Source organism: Rhea pennata, chromosome 22, assembly GCF_028389875.1.
Source record: "Rhea pennata isolate bPtePen1 chromosome 22, bPtePen1.pri, whole genome shotgun sequence".
In the NCBI taxonomy this organism is placed as follows: Eukaryota; Metazoa; Chordata; class Aves; order Rheiformes; family Rheidae; genus Rhea; species Rhea pennata.
The window spans coordinates 1,578,937-1,595,300 of NC_084684.1; the positions used below are offsets into that span (position 1 = coordinate 1,578,937).

At 51.5% G+C, this 16,364-nt stretch overlaps 1 protein-coding gene across 1 annotated transcript in view; it reads left to right on the forward strand.

Moving 5' to 3' along the window:
• The first annotated feature begins 11,301 nt into the window (after positions 1–11,301).
• The window catches only part of EPHA8 (EPH receptor A8), a 49,930-nt gene continuing 44,867 nt past the window's right edge, over positions 11,302–16,364 (forward strand). The window contains exon 1 of the mRNA XM_062593601.1: positions 11,302–11,413. Within this exon, the coding sequence (XP_062449585.1) occupies positions 11,329–11,413 (85 nt within the window). The 5' untranslated portion in view covers positions 11,302–11,328. The remainder of the gene's footprint in view (positions 11,414–16,364) is intronic.

The following is a 16,364-nucleotide window of genomic DNA, read 5'->3' on the forward strand; positions in this document are numbered from 1 at the left end:
CTAATGGTTAGGGCACAGTCTGGTGAGGCAAAATGCTGGATTTTAAGCCTCTGAAGTAGGGGAAGGTGTGGTCCTTGTATCCCACATGCCAGGTGAGTTTGCTAGCCACTTGCACCTCTGTATAACAGAAGTAGCTCTTTTCCTCTTGCCCTGATCCTACTGCTGATTATGAGCAGACTGGGGATTGAAGGATGCCAAAAGCTCCTCCAGAGCTGAACTTCTCCAGCACAGTGAAGGAAGTTCAAGTAGCTTTTCTCACTACACCTGTATGCAATAGGTTGCAGTAAAAAGGAAGGTGTTAAGGAAGTTGCCTTATTTTTGACACTGGCGAGTTGGAAACATTTGATCTGATTTCTGTAACAGCTTTCAGTTGACTCAGGATGAGGAAGCTAATTACAAAAGTACATCACAGAAATCTGAGGCATACAGGATCACCATGGAAAAATGGACCATACAGAAGACATGCTTTTAATCAGAGTGTATTAAAAGAAAGAGAAATTACCGAAGAGCTTGTGACTGATCTGTGGCTGAAGAAGAGGCAACTGAGAGAGAAAGAGAGAGCGAAAGAGATAGTGAGCTCTAGTTGCAGTGTTAGCTCTAGGCAATGCAATTAGAATTTGTCAAGCAGGAGAAGTCACCCAGTCTAAAGTTATGACTTTGAAGGGTAGGTAGCATATAGCCTTCATTGACATGATTGAAAACACTTGACACCACCAGAGTGACCCACAACAGAGTTGAGAACAGATCTGAAAGCAGGAATGAAGCCAAAACAGCACCTAGAAGCTGCAGGTGCTGTGATAAGCAGTCAAATGGGAGTGAGTATTGGAGAAATACAGGAAATGCAGGAGTTTGCAGGCACTAGCAGATGCATGGGATGGATAAAAAAGAAGGTAACCATGCTATTAATTCAGATGAACTGTTCAAAGGCATGAAGGACAGCGCTGCAGCAGAAGGCAAATGGTCTCTGAATCCCAAGGCCAAGGAAATATGCTTTGTTTTGAGCATGTATATCTCTACAAAAGGAGCTACATCTGACAGTGTTGAACAGATTTCTCTTTGCTGCATATGTATGTGAGCTGAGCACGCCATTGACCAGAGAAGAGCCTGTTTGTACCAGCACCATCACCCAGCCAAGCATCCCAAAATGTGAGTGCTGTACTTGGGGGACCAAAGGAGGTGAAGACATTAGAGGATTTCCTTCCAGGTGGCCAGATGAAATAGTCAAGGTGCATGGAGTCTGCTGTTCCGCCCGTGAAGGTTTCAGTCAGGACAAGTGGACCTTGCAGCAGAACTTCCTTCAAAAGCAACCCTAGTGCCCAAACCCTGTCTGGGGACACCTTGAGACACACTTTTAGGGACCTCAATGATTAGCTTGGTTAGAAGTATTTTTAAAGGTGGTTTGGAAAGGAAGATGTGATCCTCGGGGAGGTTCCTTGAAGGGCTGAGATGCCCAAGCAGGAGAAAGCCATGTGGTCCGACCAAAACCTTGGCTAGTCTCTTGCCAGTACCTGGTGCCACATGTGAATTTGGAAAATACAATAGCCTACACAGGAGCTGGTAGCGATGCCCAAGGAGTTTTACTGTAATGTCTTCAGGACAGGGTACTTGGGAGAAGAACAATGCATGGAGATGCTGAAGTGACTCAGCTCCCTTTGGAGCTGTTCTGATTTTGCCTCATAGGAGAGAGTGTTTCCAAAGACAGAATGGAGAAAGCATTGTAAGAAATGGATATATCTGAAAATTAGAGACAGCTAATCCTTTCCATTCCCAGGCACTTGTTTCAGGCCTTATAATATTGGGATTTTGATGAAGCTCCATTCTGAAGTCATGAGACTTCTATTCATCCCAAAGGCCCTGAACCAGAGGACAAAGAAGTGTTGTCCATGTCAAGGACTCCAAAAGTCTTGTGATATTTGAAATTGTAGAGTGGGGAAACATGATATCAGGATGTGGCAGTGCGATCTCTTGCTCCTGACCTGCCTGCTGATGAGCACTGTCTTCGAATGAACAAGCAGCATCAGTAACACATTTTAGCATATTCCCGCACGGAGGTCTGTGTGGGATCACACAGACTTGAAGACTTGCCAGGAGGGAAGCCAGGGGAGAAGCTGAAAACCAAACGCTGAACGGTGAGATGCTTGAGCAGCGCTGTGGCTGGTTTAACTAACGAGTCCATGGATTGGTACCTAGAGCAGGCCAAAGATGATGTATGCTGCCGGTGTTGACGCCTCCATAGGTCAGTAACCATGTTAAACAGCTTCTTGTTTCTCCGTGCAATCTAGGTTTTCTTCCACTGACTTTTGGAAACAGCAAAGTGCTTTGAGTTGACCCTGTGAGCTAGGTGGGCTCTGGGGGAGGGAACCAGCTTCTCCACTGCCTCTGACCGCAGTAACAGCACGGTAACGCACAGTCCTTCCCAGAGCACTGCCCCAGCATAGATTTGGTTATGGCTGATTCCTGGATCTGAGCCCTTCTTTCCATGTGAATTATACAGTATGTCCTCTCTGACCCTTCGCCATTTACCCTTGAAACATAAATTATATTTCTGACAATTTCCAAGTGAATCTGTTAATTAGTTCCTGAGACAATATTAATTAAATATAAGCCCTTTACAAAATTTCAATTTGTTTGTTCATCTTCTACTGACCTTTGAACTCACGAAGGGCTTTTCACTGAGCCCTCACACTTCACAGAGAGTTAAATCTCAGTGAAATAAGGTGGAGAAGTGGATGTTTGAAGAAATTAGCCTGTAATTCTACAAGGTTACCCAAGGTAACCAAGTTATATATAACTTTGTTTTATAGCCAGAGCTGGGTCTGTGGCTCCATCTCTCCTTAAATAGTCCTACAATAGCATCCCACGCAAAGGAATACAGCTCCCAGGCAGGATTTTGGCTCCAAACTGCTCACACCAAGGCCTATACTGTGTGATAAATGGTTCCAGCTGGTGGCACAGTCCGTCACATAACTGAACTTCACCGGCGGAAAGAGGAGATATTAAAGCTAAAACTGCAGCTGGGGATCCCAGGGCATGCAACCCAAACCAGAGGAGAAAATCTTGGTTTGGGATTGTTCTTTGCCATTGTCAGTCCCATCTCTGCATATCGGTGGCTTGTTCCCAAATTCCCTGAAGCATGGCAGGAGACATGTCCCAACGCTGTCAGCGTGTACTCCAGACAAGCGAGATCCAGGTACCTCTAGCAAGGAGCAGTTGCACCAGCAGCTCTTCCTCACCCAGTGCCCCTCTTCGCAGAGAGTCAACCCTGGCTGAGCTCTGAAGTGGCTGTGGGTGTTCCCATTTGTTTAGCTATTGTTCCCTGATCACTCACCCAATTTTAAATGGAGCTTTGTTTGGTATTTTGCAGCATCACAATTAATTTTGGAGCAAGTCTCATTGTAAGCTTTCAAAAGGATTATGCCTGCGTCTGCCCAGCTCTATAATTAAGTCTCTCTGAGATTTCCACTTCCAGCAGAAACAAAGCACTTGAAATAAAGCCGACCATTTAGGCAGTTATCAGCGTATTTTGTCTGTAACGTGAAGGATGCCTGAGACAAGGGGCTGGAGCTTTTTCCTGCCCATCTCGTGACTGAGACATTGGCACTAGAATTTTTGGACCAAGCAGAGAGCTTTTGCTTGGGATAGCGGAGGCAGAGCATGGCTGAGGGTGGTGAGACTCTCTGTAAGGTGCTTCGGAGAGAGGCTGGAGGTGGCTGAGGTAGTTTATTCTTCTTTGCTTTCAGGCTCACCTCTGGTACGCAGACAGAGGCTTAGACTTTTGGCCCGGGAGCCCTGATAAGAAATAGGCATGGAGGTGGCCCTCTTATCCTATGGAAGATTTGCACACCATGACACAGTTCACACGGTCTTTGGATGCCTTGGACAGCACTTGACTGGTTGCTACCTGAGAGGACTGATGGTGCCAGCTGGGGTAAGATGAGGCTGGTGTCACATAACAAATTGCTGTTACTCCAGACCCAGTGGTGTCTAAACTGGTTTCAGAGGCAGCAGCAGATCTTATCCTCTTCCTGCAAGCTGATGGGGCTGAGACAGAATAAGGCACAGCTGAAAAGGATTCACCTAACTGCAGATACTCAAAACCTGCCCGTGTACCTAAATTAAGGTGTTGGGGGCTGGGGGGCAGTGACCTACTGTGAAATGGCTGCAAACAGAGGAAGAGGTGATGGGTGGCAGGGGATGGAGGTACCATCACCATCTGGCAGAAATGAAACAGCTCATCTGCCCATGTAGGTAAAGCCTGGGAGATGGGAGAGTACAAGTTACGGAAGAGAAAGAAAAAACAAGAACGGAGGGGTGAGGAGGAAAGAAGCACAAGATGAATTTGAGAAATATGAGAGAAGCCTCAGAGCAGGAAGGCACCAGAGTCCCACGAATGGTGGGGCTGTGAATTTGGTTGTGGGCTGAGCTGTCCTGCAGGGTCCCTGTGGTTTCAGGAAGTCAACACATTTCTAACCACCTGCTTAGCCCACAAAGCTGTTCCCTCTGGCAATATCAGAGCCGCTGTGCTCTGGAGACTGGGATTAAATACATGCCGTGCTGCCTGGGCTAGTTGCAGCCCCCGTTTTATTAGCTCCAGCTAATTTTTGTTTGCTTGTATCAGCCTTTCCCAGGAGAGTGCTGGGGCTGTCTCTGTATCCCTTTCATTGCTGAACGCGTGTGCTTCGGATGGGGAGAGGGGACTTCAGCCAGCTGGTCACGTCCACTGCTTAGTATGGTCTTCCTCTGTGGCTGCTGACTCTCACAAAACCATGGGCAGCCTTGTGATATTTTTGGATACTTTCAAGCCCCGGCTCCTGGAGGCGTATGAATATAACAGCAAAGCCCTTGGCCTCTGCAGCCGTGCAGAACAGAGCCATGTGCATGCCGAGGTTAAGAAACGGAAGGCGAAGGAGATGCATTAAGAGCAGCAAAGTATATTTGTGGCTCTCATGTCATTTTAGCACCCTATTTGTGTGTTTTGTTTCCTGATGAGTCTTTGAAGTGCTTGGACTTGACTGTGTTGCCTCTTGGATTCGTCAGCCAGTAAAGCATCGTTTGGGCTCTCTGCAAGGCAATCCAGGGGAGGCTGTCACAGCCTTTCTCCTGGTGTCAGAGCCGTGAGTACGGGCCAGCCACCGCCACGTGTGCCCCAGCCCTTCTGTGTGCCCACGCTGCGGTGTGAGGTGCTACAGTGATTTTTCTCCAGTGCTTCCCAGAACAGTGGCCCCGTTTAGGAAGCTAAGGGATGATCCCTGAGGTTAGCAGAGCCCTGGAGGCAGAGGGAGGCTTCAGAGAAATGGACAGATGCATTTTTGGAGGTACCTGTGGCTGCTCAGGTCTTCCTGCTGTGCCCACTTCAAAGGTGCAGCTCATCGCGCACTGTCCCTTGGGATGAGGGCTGTGCTAGGCTATTCCCACACTTGCAGGCAATGCCTGAGGACATGCTCTCCGCTCAGCTGAGTCCCTGCAGCCTCTCCCCATGGTGATGGTGCTGTGGAGAGAGGGTTCAACACATGTGCAAGAGGATTAGCCCTTGTCCATCTGCTCGTTGTGATACCCAAGTGGCAGATTGCTGTTTGCTCCAGCAGGACTTCTCAGGACTGTGTTGCCCCGCTGAGGCATGAACACACGGGTCCTTTTGGGCAGCAGGGAGGTGCTAGGGCTTGGAGGTGCCAGCACCAAAAAAAAAGGCCTCTAGGAGGCCCTTGCTTTGCATTGCCAGAAAACCCCTTTCTCTAACAGCTTAACAGCAATAATGTGCCCACCTTAGGGAGCAGGAACTTAGTTCCACTTTAGCAAGACTGAAAAAGGCAAGCACAACCCAGGCATTCTTGGATAAAAGAACATTAATACCATTAATATCCAGCAATCAGAATTTCTTAGAGAGAGAACAGTACTGCATCCCCTTCCCTCCTGCTCATCCTCGGCTTGTTTAATGAAAATCAGAGACAGCCATTAAAGAGCTGTTTAGCATTTCAATACGTTTAATATCCTCACTGATAAGGGAACGATGGATATTACCAAAAGGCCTTTCTTAAACTCTCCCCTTCTGCAGCCAGTGCTCCTGGCTTATGTTTGTCTGAATTCCAATTCCAAACCAGCTCCTTCAATGAGGCAAAATTATGATAAGATTTTTTTTTTTAATATAAAGGATATTAATACACAGCATTTCTGATAATGACAAGGAAGAGAAGCTTACCAGGCCTCCCCAGTCCTGACCTGAATTAATCGGGCACTGATTGCTCAGCTGGCCACGGGCCTGGAAAGAGGCCTCCGTAGTCATGCCCTGTAATGACGGATGCCAAGGGGCTGGCCACTCTCTGGTGACGTTCGTGGAAGGAGCAGGGTACCCGCGTGGTGTAATCAAAAAGGAAGTGATGGCTGCAGCCACACTGCAGGTGAGTTTTTTTTTTTTTTTTTTTTTTTTTTTTTTTTTCAGCCACAGCACGCTGTGAAATATGGTGGTTTCACCATGTGCAAGGGTGCTAAGTATGATACATCCAGGAGGGAAAAAACACAGATCTTCTGTAGGGAAAAGAGAGCAGTGAAGGTACCTGAGAAGGCAGGAAGGCAGTGAGATGCCTTCCCTGTGGTGTTTGACTTTATGGCCGAGCAAGAAGAGCAAGTGTTTGGCATCTGGGGGCAAAAATTTCATTTTTCCAGCTGCAAAAGATGACGGTTTTGGTCCCAAATGCTTGGACACTACAACTTTGCCTCCTCAGGAAGGTGGGGCCACTAACTTGAGGCACTGGGATACTGAGCTATGAAGGAACAGGAGGCTCTCAGGGAGAGAGTCCCCAAGACTGTGTTAACCATGTTATCCCATTTTGGGATACCTCCCAGCTAGCATTTATACCCACATTTATACACACCCTAGAGAAGGGTAGCTTTAGGTATCTCATATGGCAAAGGGTAACTTCAAGGTCTCTCCTCATCTGTCCTAGGCCTGATACAACCCAGATACTTTCAGTGATTTTTTTGCCACATGGGGTGGCAGGGTCCAGCTTCCTGTGTTCTGTCCAGCTACATGCTGGAGTTTTGCTGGGAAGGCCATGGCAGAAGGGCACAAGCAGGGGGGATGAAGGCAGTAGGAGCCAGTGGCATGGCACCAGCTTGTTCAGTCAACCCCAGCTTTAAAATATTCTCCAGGTTGGGAGTGTTGCCTGTGCAAGAGCTGGAGGGGACGTTGCATGTGGCCATCTCTGGGGCAGAGACCTCATGTCCTTCCCCCATCCACAAGGGACTACAGCTTGGCCAGGGAGTTCCTAGCTCTCTGTGCAGCACTGCTCGTGCACGAGACACCCTCATCCCATCCTTGTCCTCCTCCTGCAGATGCCCTGAGTGAGACAGGGATGAATTGAACTTCATGGGGCCATCTGGGCTCAAGAGAGGTGCATGTCTTGGTACTTGTCCTCCCAGGAGAGGGATGTACAACAGAGGATAGACTGACAGGCAAGCATCACAGGGGTCTAGAGACCTACAGCCCATCTCTGCTCCCAGCTCTGAGCATCCCCTTTCTTGGGGGGCAGGGAGCAAGAGGGGGTTCTTGGTCTGCTGGTGGCATGGAGCCACTAAAGATGGTGCTGTTCACTTAATGCCTCTGTTACCCGCTCTGCCTACACCAACATGCATTTTGGAGATGCCCAGCTCTGCAAATGCTACAGGAGAGCAGAAGTGCATAGACACTTTCCCTTGCTCCCACACTTTCCTGATCCAAAATGGGCCATAAAGTAGCAAGAACATAAGGATGGAGACAGAGCTACTCTCCCTGCTAGACCAGGTGTCCAGAGAGGGCAGATCTACTCTTGCAGGCCTTGCTGAGGTGTGATGGCCATGCAGCTGGGTGCAAAGGGCAGTGCCCACTTTTATCTTGGCTGCTCTTCCCTGAGGGTTAGCGATTCCCACCAGGGAGGTGGGACTGGGCAGGGAGCACCACCAGGAGGTGGTGGTCTCCCTGGTAAATGCATGGGGAGCTCAGCCTAACCTGAGTCTTGCTAAAGGGAGTATAGCCTGGCTTGGCTCCCCCATTCTGTTGGTGCATCCCCTTCTCTCTGCTTCAACTGTGCTTTCCTCCCTCCGTGGCATCTATAAATATCCTCCCCATCTCTGTGACAGCCAGGTGCGGGGCCATGTCTAAAGAATCTGGCAATGACAAGAGACTTGCTGAGGAGAGAGAGGCTGCAGTGAGATGGGGAGAGGCTGCTGGCGGATGTGGGGCAGACTCTGACCAGCTCACAGCTAGGGAAAAGCAATTAGGAGCAGGGAGGAGGGATGCAGATGGGGAGAAGGGCCCGGGATCCTGGCATGATGCCTTCCTGGTGTCTGGTACGTGGGCTGCGTGGCCCATGCTCTGGCTTGGGCTTCTCAGCTCTCGCCCACATGCATCCAAACCCTCATCATCGGGTGAGATGCCAGCCAGGGAATACGCCTTGCCCGGAGCGCAGTAAGGGATGGGGGCCAGAGCAGGCGACAGACATGCTTTCTACTCTGAGTCCTTGCTCAGAGGTTCCCCAAGGATGCCTCTGGACTGTGTCGCAGCTTCATGTGGGTCTCTTGTTCTCCTGATATGATAAGGGCATCAGCATCAGCAGCTCCTTGCACGTGCATTCACACCTTGTATAAACTCGTACACTCCTGACAGTGCCCAGCATCTAGGCTCCCGTGCAGATTTATACATGCTGAGCACATCCAGAGTACAAAACCAAAGATCTGGTGAAACCACCACCACATTGATATGTGCAAACCTCTCCTCCCCAGGGCTGGCAGCCTGGGAGGAACTCTGAGTATAGTTTTGGGGTCACTGAGTCCTGGCTCCTGCAATGCCGCTCTTTGTCTTTTAATGGGGTCCAACCACACCAGCTTCTTTACAATCCCGGATAATGGCAAGGCCAAAAGGCATGTGCAGGTGCAATAAGTAGTAGCCACAGGCACCTCTGCAAGAGCTTCTTGGAGGACCCACTTTTCTGAAACACCTGGGGCTGGGACAACATTGTATATGTGTATCTGAGCTGGACTGGAGATCTTTGGTGTTAACCCCACAGGTTAGACCATCATTCAAGGAGTGGGCAGCCTTCAGAGTCTGCAAGGCCAGATCTGGCTTCTGCTTCCTGGGAAATTAATTTCCAGAGCTCAGGACTGAGATGGGAGCAGTGTGAATGGTGCAAGGGGTCCCTCAGGCATGCCTGGCTCTTCCTGGGCACTGGATGGCAGAGAGGGATCCAGCACCTAGCTATGACAAGTCCTTTCAATGGAAGGAGCTTGCTGAGATGGAGCAGCAATGTGGTAACAAGGGGCTGGCAGGACAAGGTCCAGCCCAGACCTCTCTGCTCCAAGGTTAGTTACAAAGACCATGCTGTGGCTGCAGCTGCCCACTCCCAGCCTCAAGAGCTCCTTGGTACCTGGAGCACCATTAGAGCACAGTGCCTTCCTGAGGCCATGTCGTCTCAACGCACGGACTCGCTCTGAAAGCCCATCCCACGATACCGCTGATGACAGGATCTCCAGTGTTGTCTCCAGGCGGACAGCTTCCTGGGTAGGGAGAGAGCAAAAAAGCTGGAGCGATCCGATACCCTGGGCTGTTCCCAGGTCCTGGTGATGAGTGTCGTGGAAATGCCCCTGCACACGCAATCCGTGGTTGCTCTGAATAGGGAATTGTTGCCACTGTGAGACAGGCAGGTACCTCCTTGGCAGGGAGCCCTTCTCTCTTGGGTTCATAGGAAACCATTGGCAGCACCGGGCTTTGCTGCCATGGGGTATCCAGAGCAGGATGCAGCACCTCCAAGGAGCATGACAAGATCCAGGGTGGGATGAGCCTGGCCCAGCAGGTTGGATGCAGGACGTATCATTCCCCCTGAAACTCCTCCATCCTCAGAGCTAGCTCAGGCAAACCTACAGATATGGGGTGAGTTTTTATCAAGGGATCAGCCAGACCTGGCCCCACACTCAACAGTGAGAAAGGTCTGCGCTCCCACGAGCATCTTGCCTGGGAGGAGATGTGAAGGGCAGCGGATGGCTGCTGTCACATATCCACCCTCTTATTGTGAGTGCGTTAGAGATCGAATAAAATCAACGCGAACAGCATAGGTAGGAGTCAGCATCTGTGGTGATCGCAGGCAGGTATTAGAGATCGTTCAGCGCTTAGACGGGGAAACAGCAGTGGCAGCTGCCCGCGGTCTGTTGACAGATGCCGAGTGTTTAATGCTGAGCAAGGTACTCACCCCGATCGGCAATATTGGCAGCTCCAGACAAGGAGGATGCAGACGCCTTCCCACAGAGCAGTGGGGTGGATGCTCAGTGCTGTGGAGACAACCCGGTCCCCCCATCCTGGAGCCCCTTGGCTCAGCATCTGGTCTTGCTTCGCCACGAGAATCACCTTGTGTCCATGCCCTTGTGAGTGCTGCTTTGGAACGGGCCAGCCCTTAGCTCAGACGGCCCAGTGCAGCTGGAAGCAGGCTGAGACAGGCTGGATGTTGTCAGCCCCAGCCATGTTATCCCCTGCTCCCGCTGGCCCAGCTCAGGGGTGAGCGGAGGAGGGTGTCTGCCCCAGGACAAGGTGGCACTGGAGGCCCCAAGGTGCTGTTTGCTGTCTCCTTTGGCCCCAGACAGGCAAGGAGAACACAGGCAAGGGATTTTCCTAACAAACCCTCCTCTAGGTGTACCAGGATGGGAGCATTGCTGCAAGAGACCAGCGCAATGAAGAGCAAACCCATCTCCCTTCGTGCTTGACCCCAACCAAGCTCGCTCTCTGTTGACCAGCGGACAAACCTCAGAGCTTTTCCTCCTCTGCAGCTCCTCCGTTGTTGTCCAGGGGAGGAGGCCCGGGAGAAGAGGCTGAGGATGCCTCTTCCACCTCTTCCTGAGGGCCCTGTCGGGACAGGGAGCACCACTGCAGCCTCCAAGACACAGTGTCAGAAGCTGGGGCTGGAAGTTTGGCTTTCACAGCAGCCTGACGAGAGCTTTAGCGCAAAGAGGGACGGGGAGCAAAAGAAGCTGCGGGGGCAGTTTAACCGGCAGCAAAGCAGCACGAGAGGGGGGGGGAGGCTATCAGGGGGGAGCGGGAGCCCACGGTCCGGATGCTCCGGCTGGGTACAGCGTGCGTGAGTGGAGCGGGAAGGGGGGCTCGCTGCAGAGCCCGCCAATCCAATTGGCTTGCAAGCAATGACGGGCAGGCTGCTCCCTCCCCGCCGAGCCGCTTGCCTGTGTGGATGCGAGCAATGTGCGCAAAGTGCCTTTGCATTAGCCGGCGTGCGCCGTAGCTCCGGGCACTCACTCGCAAAAGGTGCCGGGACGAGAGGGGCAGCCCTGTCCCACGCCTGGTGGCCCAGCCAGACCATGGCATGGGCACAGGGAGATCTGACGTCCTCGCTCTCCATCATCGTCACCTTGGCTGCCTGCATTTCCGCCACCACCAGTGAAGGTAGGAGCCCGGCTGGCCCTGGCGTGACGGGGCAATGTCGGGGGGACCGACGGGATCGGTTTGGCTGGCTAGTTTGGATGTGCCTGCGTGGGCTTACTGGCAAGTGATGATCTCTCCACCGGGCTTGACTTCTCCCCGCTCTCAGGGGAACACAGCCCTGGGCTCCTGCCTGACAGAGTTTGCTGATCCTGGAGCTCTTGCACAGTGGCTAAACTTCAGAGCCAGGCGGGAGGACTTGGTCTCTGTAACAACACCTGCCAGCTCTGCCCAGCATCCCCCCTCAAGGACTATGCTGCAGCATGCAGAGGACGGGTGCAGCGGGGACTGGGACGCAAGTACTAGCTCAGCTGTGGTGATCTCCACCACCAGAGCTGGAGATGGCTGAGGACAGTGCATGCTGGCAGGGCAGCGTGGCTATAACAGGCTGGGCAGGTAGGCTAGGGAGGGTGGTGAAGAAGGTGCAGGGAGCAGGTCACGGCAGGTGGAAGGGCACTCGGCTGGGAAACTTGTTGAGAGGGAAGGGGCTGGAAACTTCTGAAGTGGGAAGCCGGGATGCAGCCAGGGACCCTCTCCTGATGGCTAGATGTCAGCATCGTCAGGCCTGCTCTGGCCGCCCAGGCCGCTCCACCCTGCTCCCAGCCATGCTCAGCCCCGGCCCTTGCCAGCAGTGAAATCCTGCTCCTGCAGCTCGGGCCCCTCTCGGCTCCGACAGCGCTGTTCCCGCTGCCTGTCACCCATTCCCTTGGCTCTCTTTTCCGCGCTGGCAGTGGTGTGACTGCTTTCCGGGTCTGCTGATCTTCGTCACCCGGAGATGTGGCGGTTCCTACTCCCGAGCTTGTCCTTGGCGCCGGCAGCAGCATCCTTCCTGCTTTCTGCTATGCCTGATATCCATGGCCAGCGCTGCACAGCCCTCCTCAGCACGCCCCGGTGCCTGTGTCCCTACCCCATCACAGCGGTGGCATCCCTCTCGTCTCCTGTCCTGCTGTTCTCCCGTCATGCCGAGGCCCACGGGCTGGCAGCAGGCTGCCTCATGCCCTTTGCGGCACCCTGCAGGGCCGAGTCCCTGCTCCAGCTGCCATCTTCCAACGCGCATCCCTACCTTCCCTCCTTCCCAGCCTGTCTTCCTCATCTGTATTATTCATCTCCAGCTATTTGCTGGTCCTACTCTTGTTTTCTGCCAGCTCCTCGCTGTCCAGTTCCTGCCACTCCTCCTGCACCTTTCCCCATCGGCTTTCCTGCCCTTGCTGGGGCTACATCAGCCTCTTGTTCCTGGGGATGGGGTGTGCGGGGATAGAAAGGGACCTTGCCACCTTCACACCCCCAAGCACTTGCTCTCACTCCACTCCATGGTGCACTAACTGCCCTGAGCATGGTGCACTGAGTAGGGCTGACTTGAGGTGCCCTGTTGGGTTGTCCTCTCCGCGTACCATGGCACAGGGAGCTACAGCACTGCAAAGCAGGGCAGCCCAGCTGGGACTCGGCTAACCCTAGGCACAGGCATAGCCAGCAGCTGCTGGCTCCTTGGTCTCCTCTGCTCCAGGGTCCTTGGGTGGTGAACAGACTAGAGTGGGGAGCTCGAAATTCAGCTTTCTCTAGCGCATAGTAGCCAGGAGGCAGTTATGCAGAGGAGGAAGAGAATGGGTTTTCCAGGGTACAACCTCCTGGAGACTGCCCTGGGTAGGTGGGTCTGGCTGTTGTCATGACCATGCTGTGGTGACCATCCACTCTGACTGCAGTCTCTGATTTTGTCCCCAGAACAGGACCAAAAACCCAGAACTGTGGGTTGGCAAATTGCACTGTGGTGTGGGATTGTGTGGCTCAGCTCGGGTTAGCAAGTTGGAGAGGGGGGATGATTCTTCCCATAATACTCACAGTCTGGAGCTCCTGCATGTCAGGTAAGGCCCCATGGAGACTGCTGGCTGCTGGAGTGGCTTTTGCAGCATCTGCAGGGACAGCTGGGCCCTGGACTGCTCTCCATGTGCCCTTGGCCAGGAAAGATCTGAGTTTCTTGCGAGACATTTTCGAAAGGAAAGCTAGTCTCAGTGGTGGCTCTGAGCAGAGGCAGTGGGGATGTACAAGGCATGGAGTGGGGAAGACCTGACAATCTGGATCTTGGGGTGATGGGGTAGGACCATGCAGAAGGTGCTAGGTGTTGTCATGACTGTGGGGCTTTGCAGAAAGCCAGTGGTGCTGTCTGTTGTCCCCTAGGATGCCAGAGCCTCCACAAGCAGGGCACAGCTCTGCTGTGGTGCAAAGGTAGTGGAGCTAAGGATATGGCTGCATACTCTGGGATGGGCTGGTGACAACATTCGTGCAGGGGCTGTGCTGACCGTGCCTAGGTATCGTAAGTGTCTGAAGGGTCAGAGATGCAGCTGCAAGATCGTCTGGGTTTGATGGTGGTGGTGGAGAGTCTTGGCACTAGGCTGGGACTGGAGAGATGGGGAGACGCTGCAAAGCACAGCTCAGCAATGACGTCTCCTGGACCTTGGTTGTGCCGAGTTTTGCTACCCAGTTTCCGCAGTGTTTAGTGTGTGCCGGCGTGGTGTGAAGGTGTAGCAGTGATATGCGATGGTGCCACATTGCTTCTGATCATCGCACTTCCCTGCTGTCACAGCCATGGTGGGCAGAATATGCCTCTTGCCTCATATATCTATCTGGCCAGGAACCCTGCAGGCAAGCTGGAGGATAGAAGTGTCCGTGGGGCTGCAGTAAAGTTGTGGGACACATCTTGGCATGGGACAGATCCTAGCACAAACAGGGTATGAACCTTTTATCCTTCTGGGCAGGGTCATGAACGCAAGTGTGTCCACAGTAGCAGGTTGCAGGAACCAACCGATCCCTCTAACGTCACCTCCACCTGTGCTGTCCCCAACTAGGTTCCCAAATCTGGGGTGCGAAGAATAGAGCCGGGGCTCCATGCGCAACATCGTGGAGATGCAGAGGGAGGGATAGTCCATCTCACAGCCTGTGGCCACAGACCCAGCCCCATGGTGACAGTCTCAGCCTCATGGAGACTTCTCCACTACTTTAGTCTCATGACGATGACCCAGGAGGTATCACACAGGCAATACCGTCCAGCACACATGGCACAAGCTGTCAATTCTGCACTTGCCAGGCATCGCCAATTTTATTTGGGGGAGTTTTAAGACCTGCAGGGTAGAAAATTACAGCTACAAAGCGAATTTAAGGCTGGGTTGTGCTGCACTGTGTGTGCGCGTATTGGGAAGTAATTGGTCTGTAAAGATGTGTATTAATCCTAAGAATCTGCTTCAGCCCGGTTATCTATCCGAAAAGATTTGTTCCAAGCAATTTTGAGTTTATTTTTATTTCTCTTCAGCCCACTGTGCCATGGATGCCCTGGAAATGGGAGCCAGTAGGAAAATGGAATTGCCATTCCATGGGAAAGCCCCACATTTCGATGTGGCAGCCATTGCAAAATGTGTCGGAAGCGAAAACTGGGATTTTTCCTGTAGTGGAAAAAATCCGCAGGATCCAAAATATTTTAATTTAAGGAGCACTGGAAAAATTTTTAGTTTGATATTATTAAGTTGTTTGGGGGGATAAAAAAATTCTTTCTGATAATACGAAATAGTGTGATAGAGAAAAATATTAGCACCGCTGCACAGAGAGTGGCACAAGTGACTGTATTCACGTGAATATTTTACATGATATCACGACATAAAATTGAATAATAAAATACGAAATACCTTTACTGTTTTGAAACAAAATTGAAAGAGTAGAAATTACCATGTTTTCAGGGCTGGAGGTGACAAAATTGTTTTTTCCTTCTGGAAAAACAGCATTTTAAAGCCCACCGCCGGGCTGGGGTCTGCTTCCAGGTAATACGGCCAGCTCCGCTCCGCTCTCCCTCTGCTAGGTGGGAAACCTTCCTCCTCTTCCCAGCTGATATACACGGGGACTGGTTTGTCCCGGAGAGATGATGTTGGGAGCAAGAGGAGATGGATGCGTCGCTCGGACGCCGTGGCCTGCTGCGGAGGGGGATCGGGTACGAACGGGCGCCGGGTCCTCGGGAAAACCCAGCTGCTTGCTTTGCTGTCGAACCGGGGGGCTTAGCACGGACCGCAGCCTGACACGGAGAGGATTTTGCGGCCATCTCCCCTGTTAACCTCTCGATCGTAATCTCATTAATTGCCCCTGTGCTCACACAGAAAAAAAAAAAAAAAAAGAAAAGAAAGAAAAAGAGGTAAAAAACCTCATCTGCGCATTTGTTCAACGGTATTTTGCTACCCGGTCTCCAGCAATGCCGGAGCCAGGGCTGCGGGCTAAGCAAAGCTCTGAAAGAGAGAGGAAATAGCTTTTTTTTTTTTTTTCCAATAGCAAAAAGAATGCCATGTTCTTTAATAAGATAAGAAATTACGGGTTTTAGGCAAAAAGTCTTTCAGGGATGGGAGAATGGAGAAGCATTAGTTTAAAAGAGGCCGTTGATTCGCAGCATGATAGCCAAAAAAACCAAAACAAAATAAAACAAAACCGCCAACAAAAAACTCATTTTTGGGGGTGTATTATTTTTGATTGCCTTCAAAATATTGGAATACAAGGCAAATATTTGCATGACCATAGGATGGCTCAGGAGGGATGTGTTTCTGCTCTCACCTTCCTTTCTGTCCTTCTGGTATTAATAGCTTATAAAACTTCTGGAAAACCCAACCAAAAATGTTTGCAGGAAAATAATGCAACAGGGCTCAGCATGGACTTTCTTTTTGAGCTCTTTTTCATCCTCCTCAAATTCTCGTTTCCTGAAATCCTCAAGGGTTTGTTTACAGTGGTGTGGGGGGAAAAAAACGTGAGGGGTTGAAATAGGTGTGATGAATCCAGATTTAAACACAACTGAAAACCCCGCTGATTGCTAAAGGGACGAGGGAACTCTCGTTTTTCGTTTTATTTTTTTGATAGCTGAAAAATGGCGAGAAAAAGATTGTACCTAAAGTAA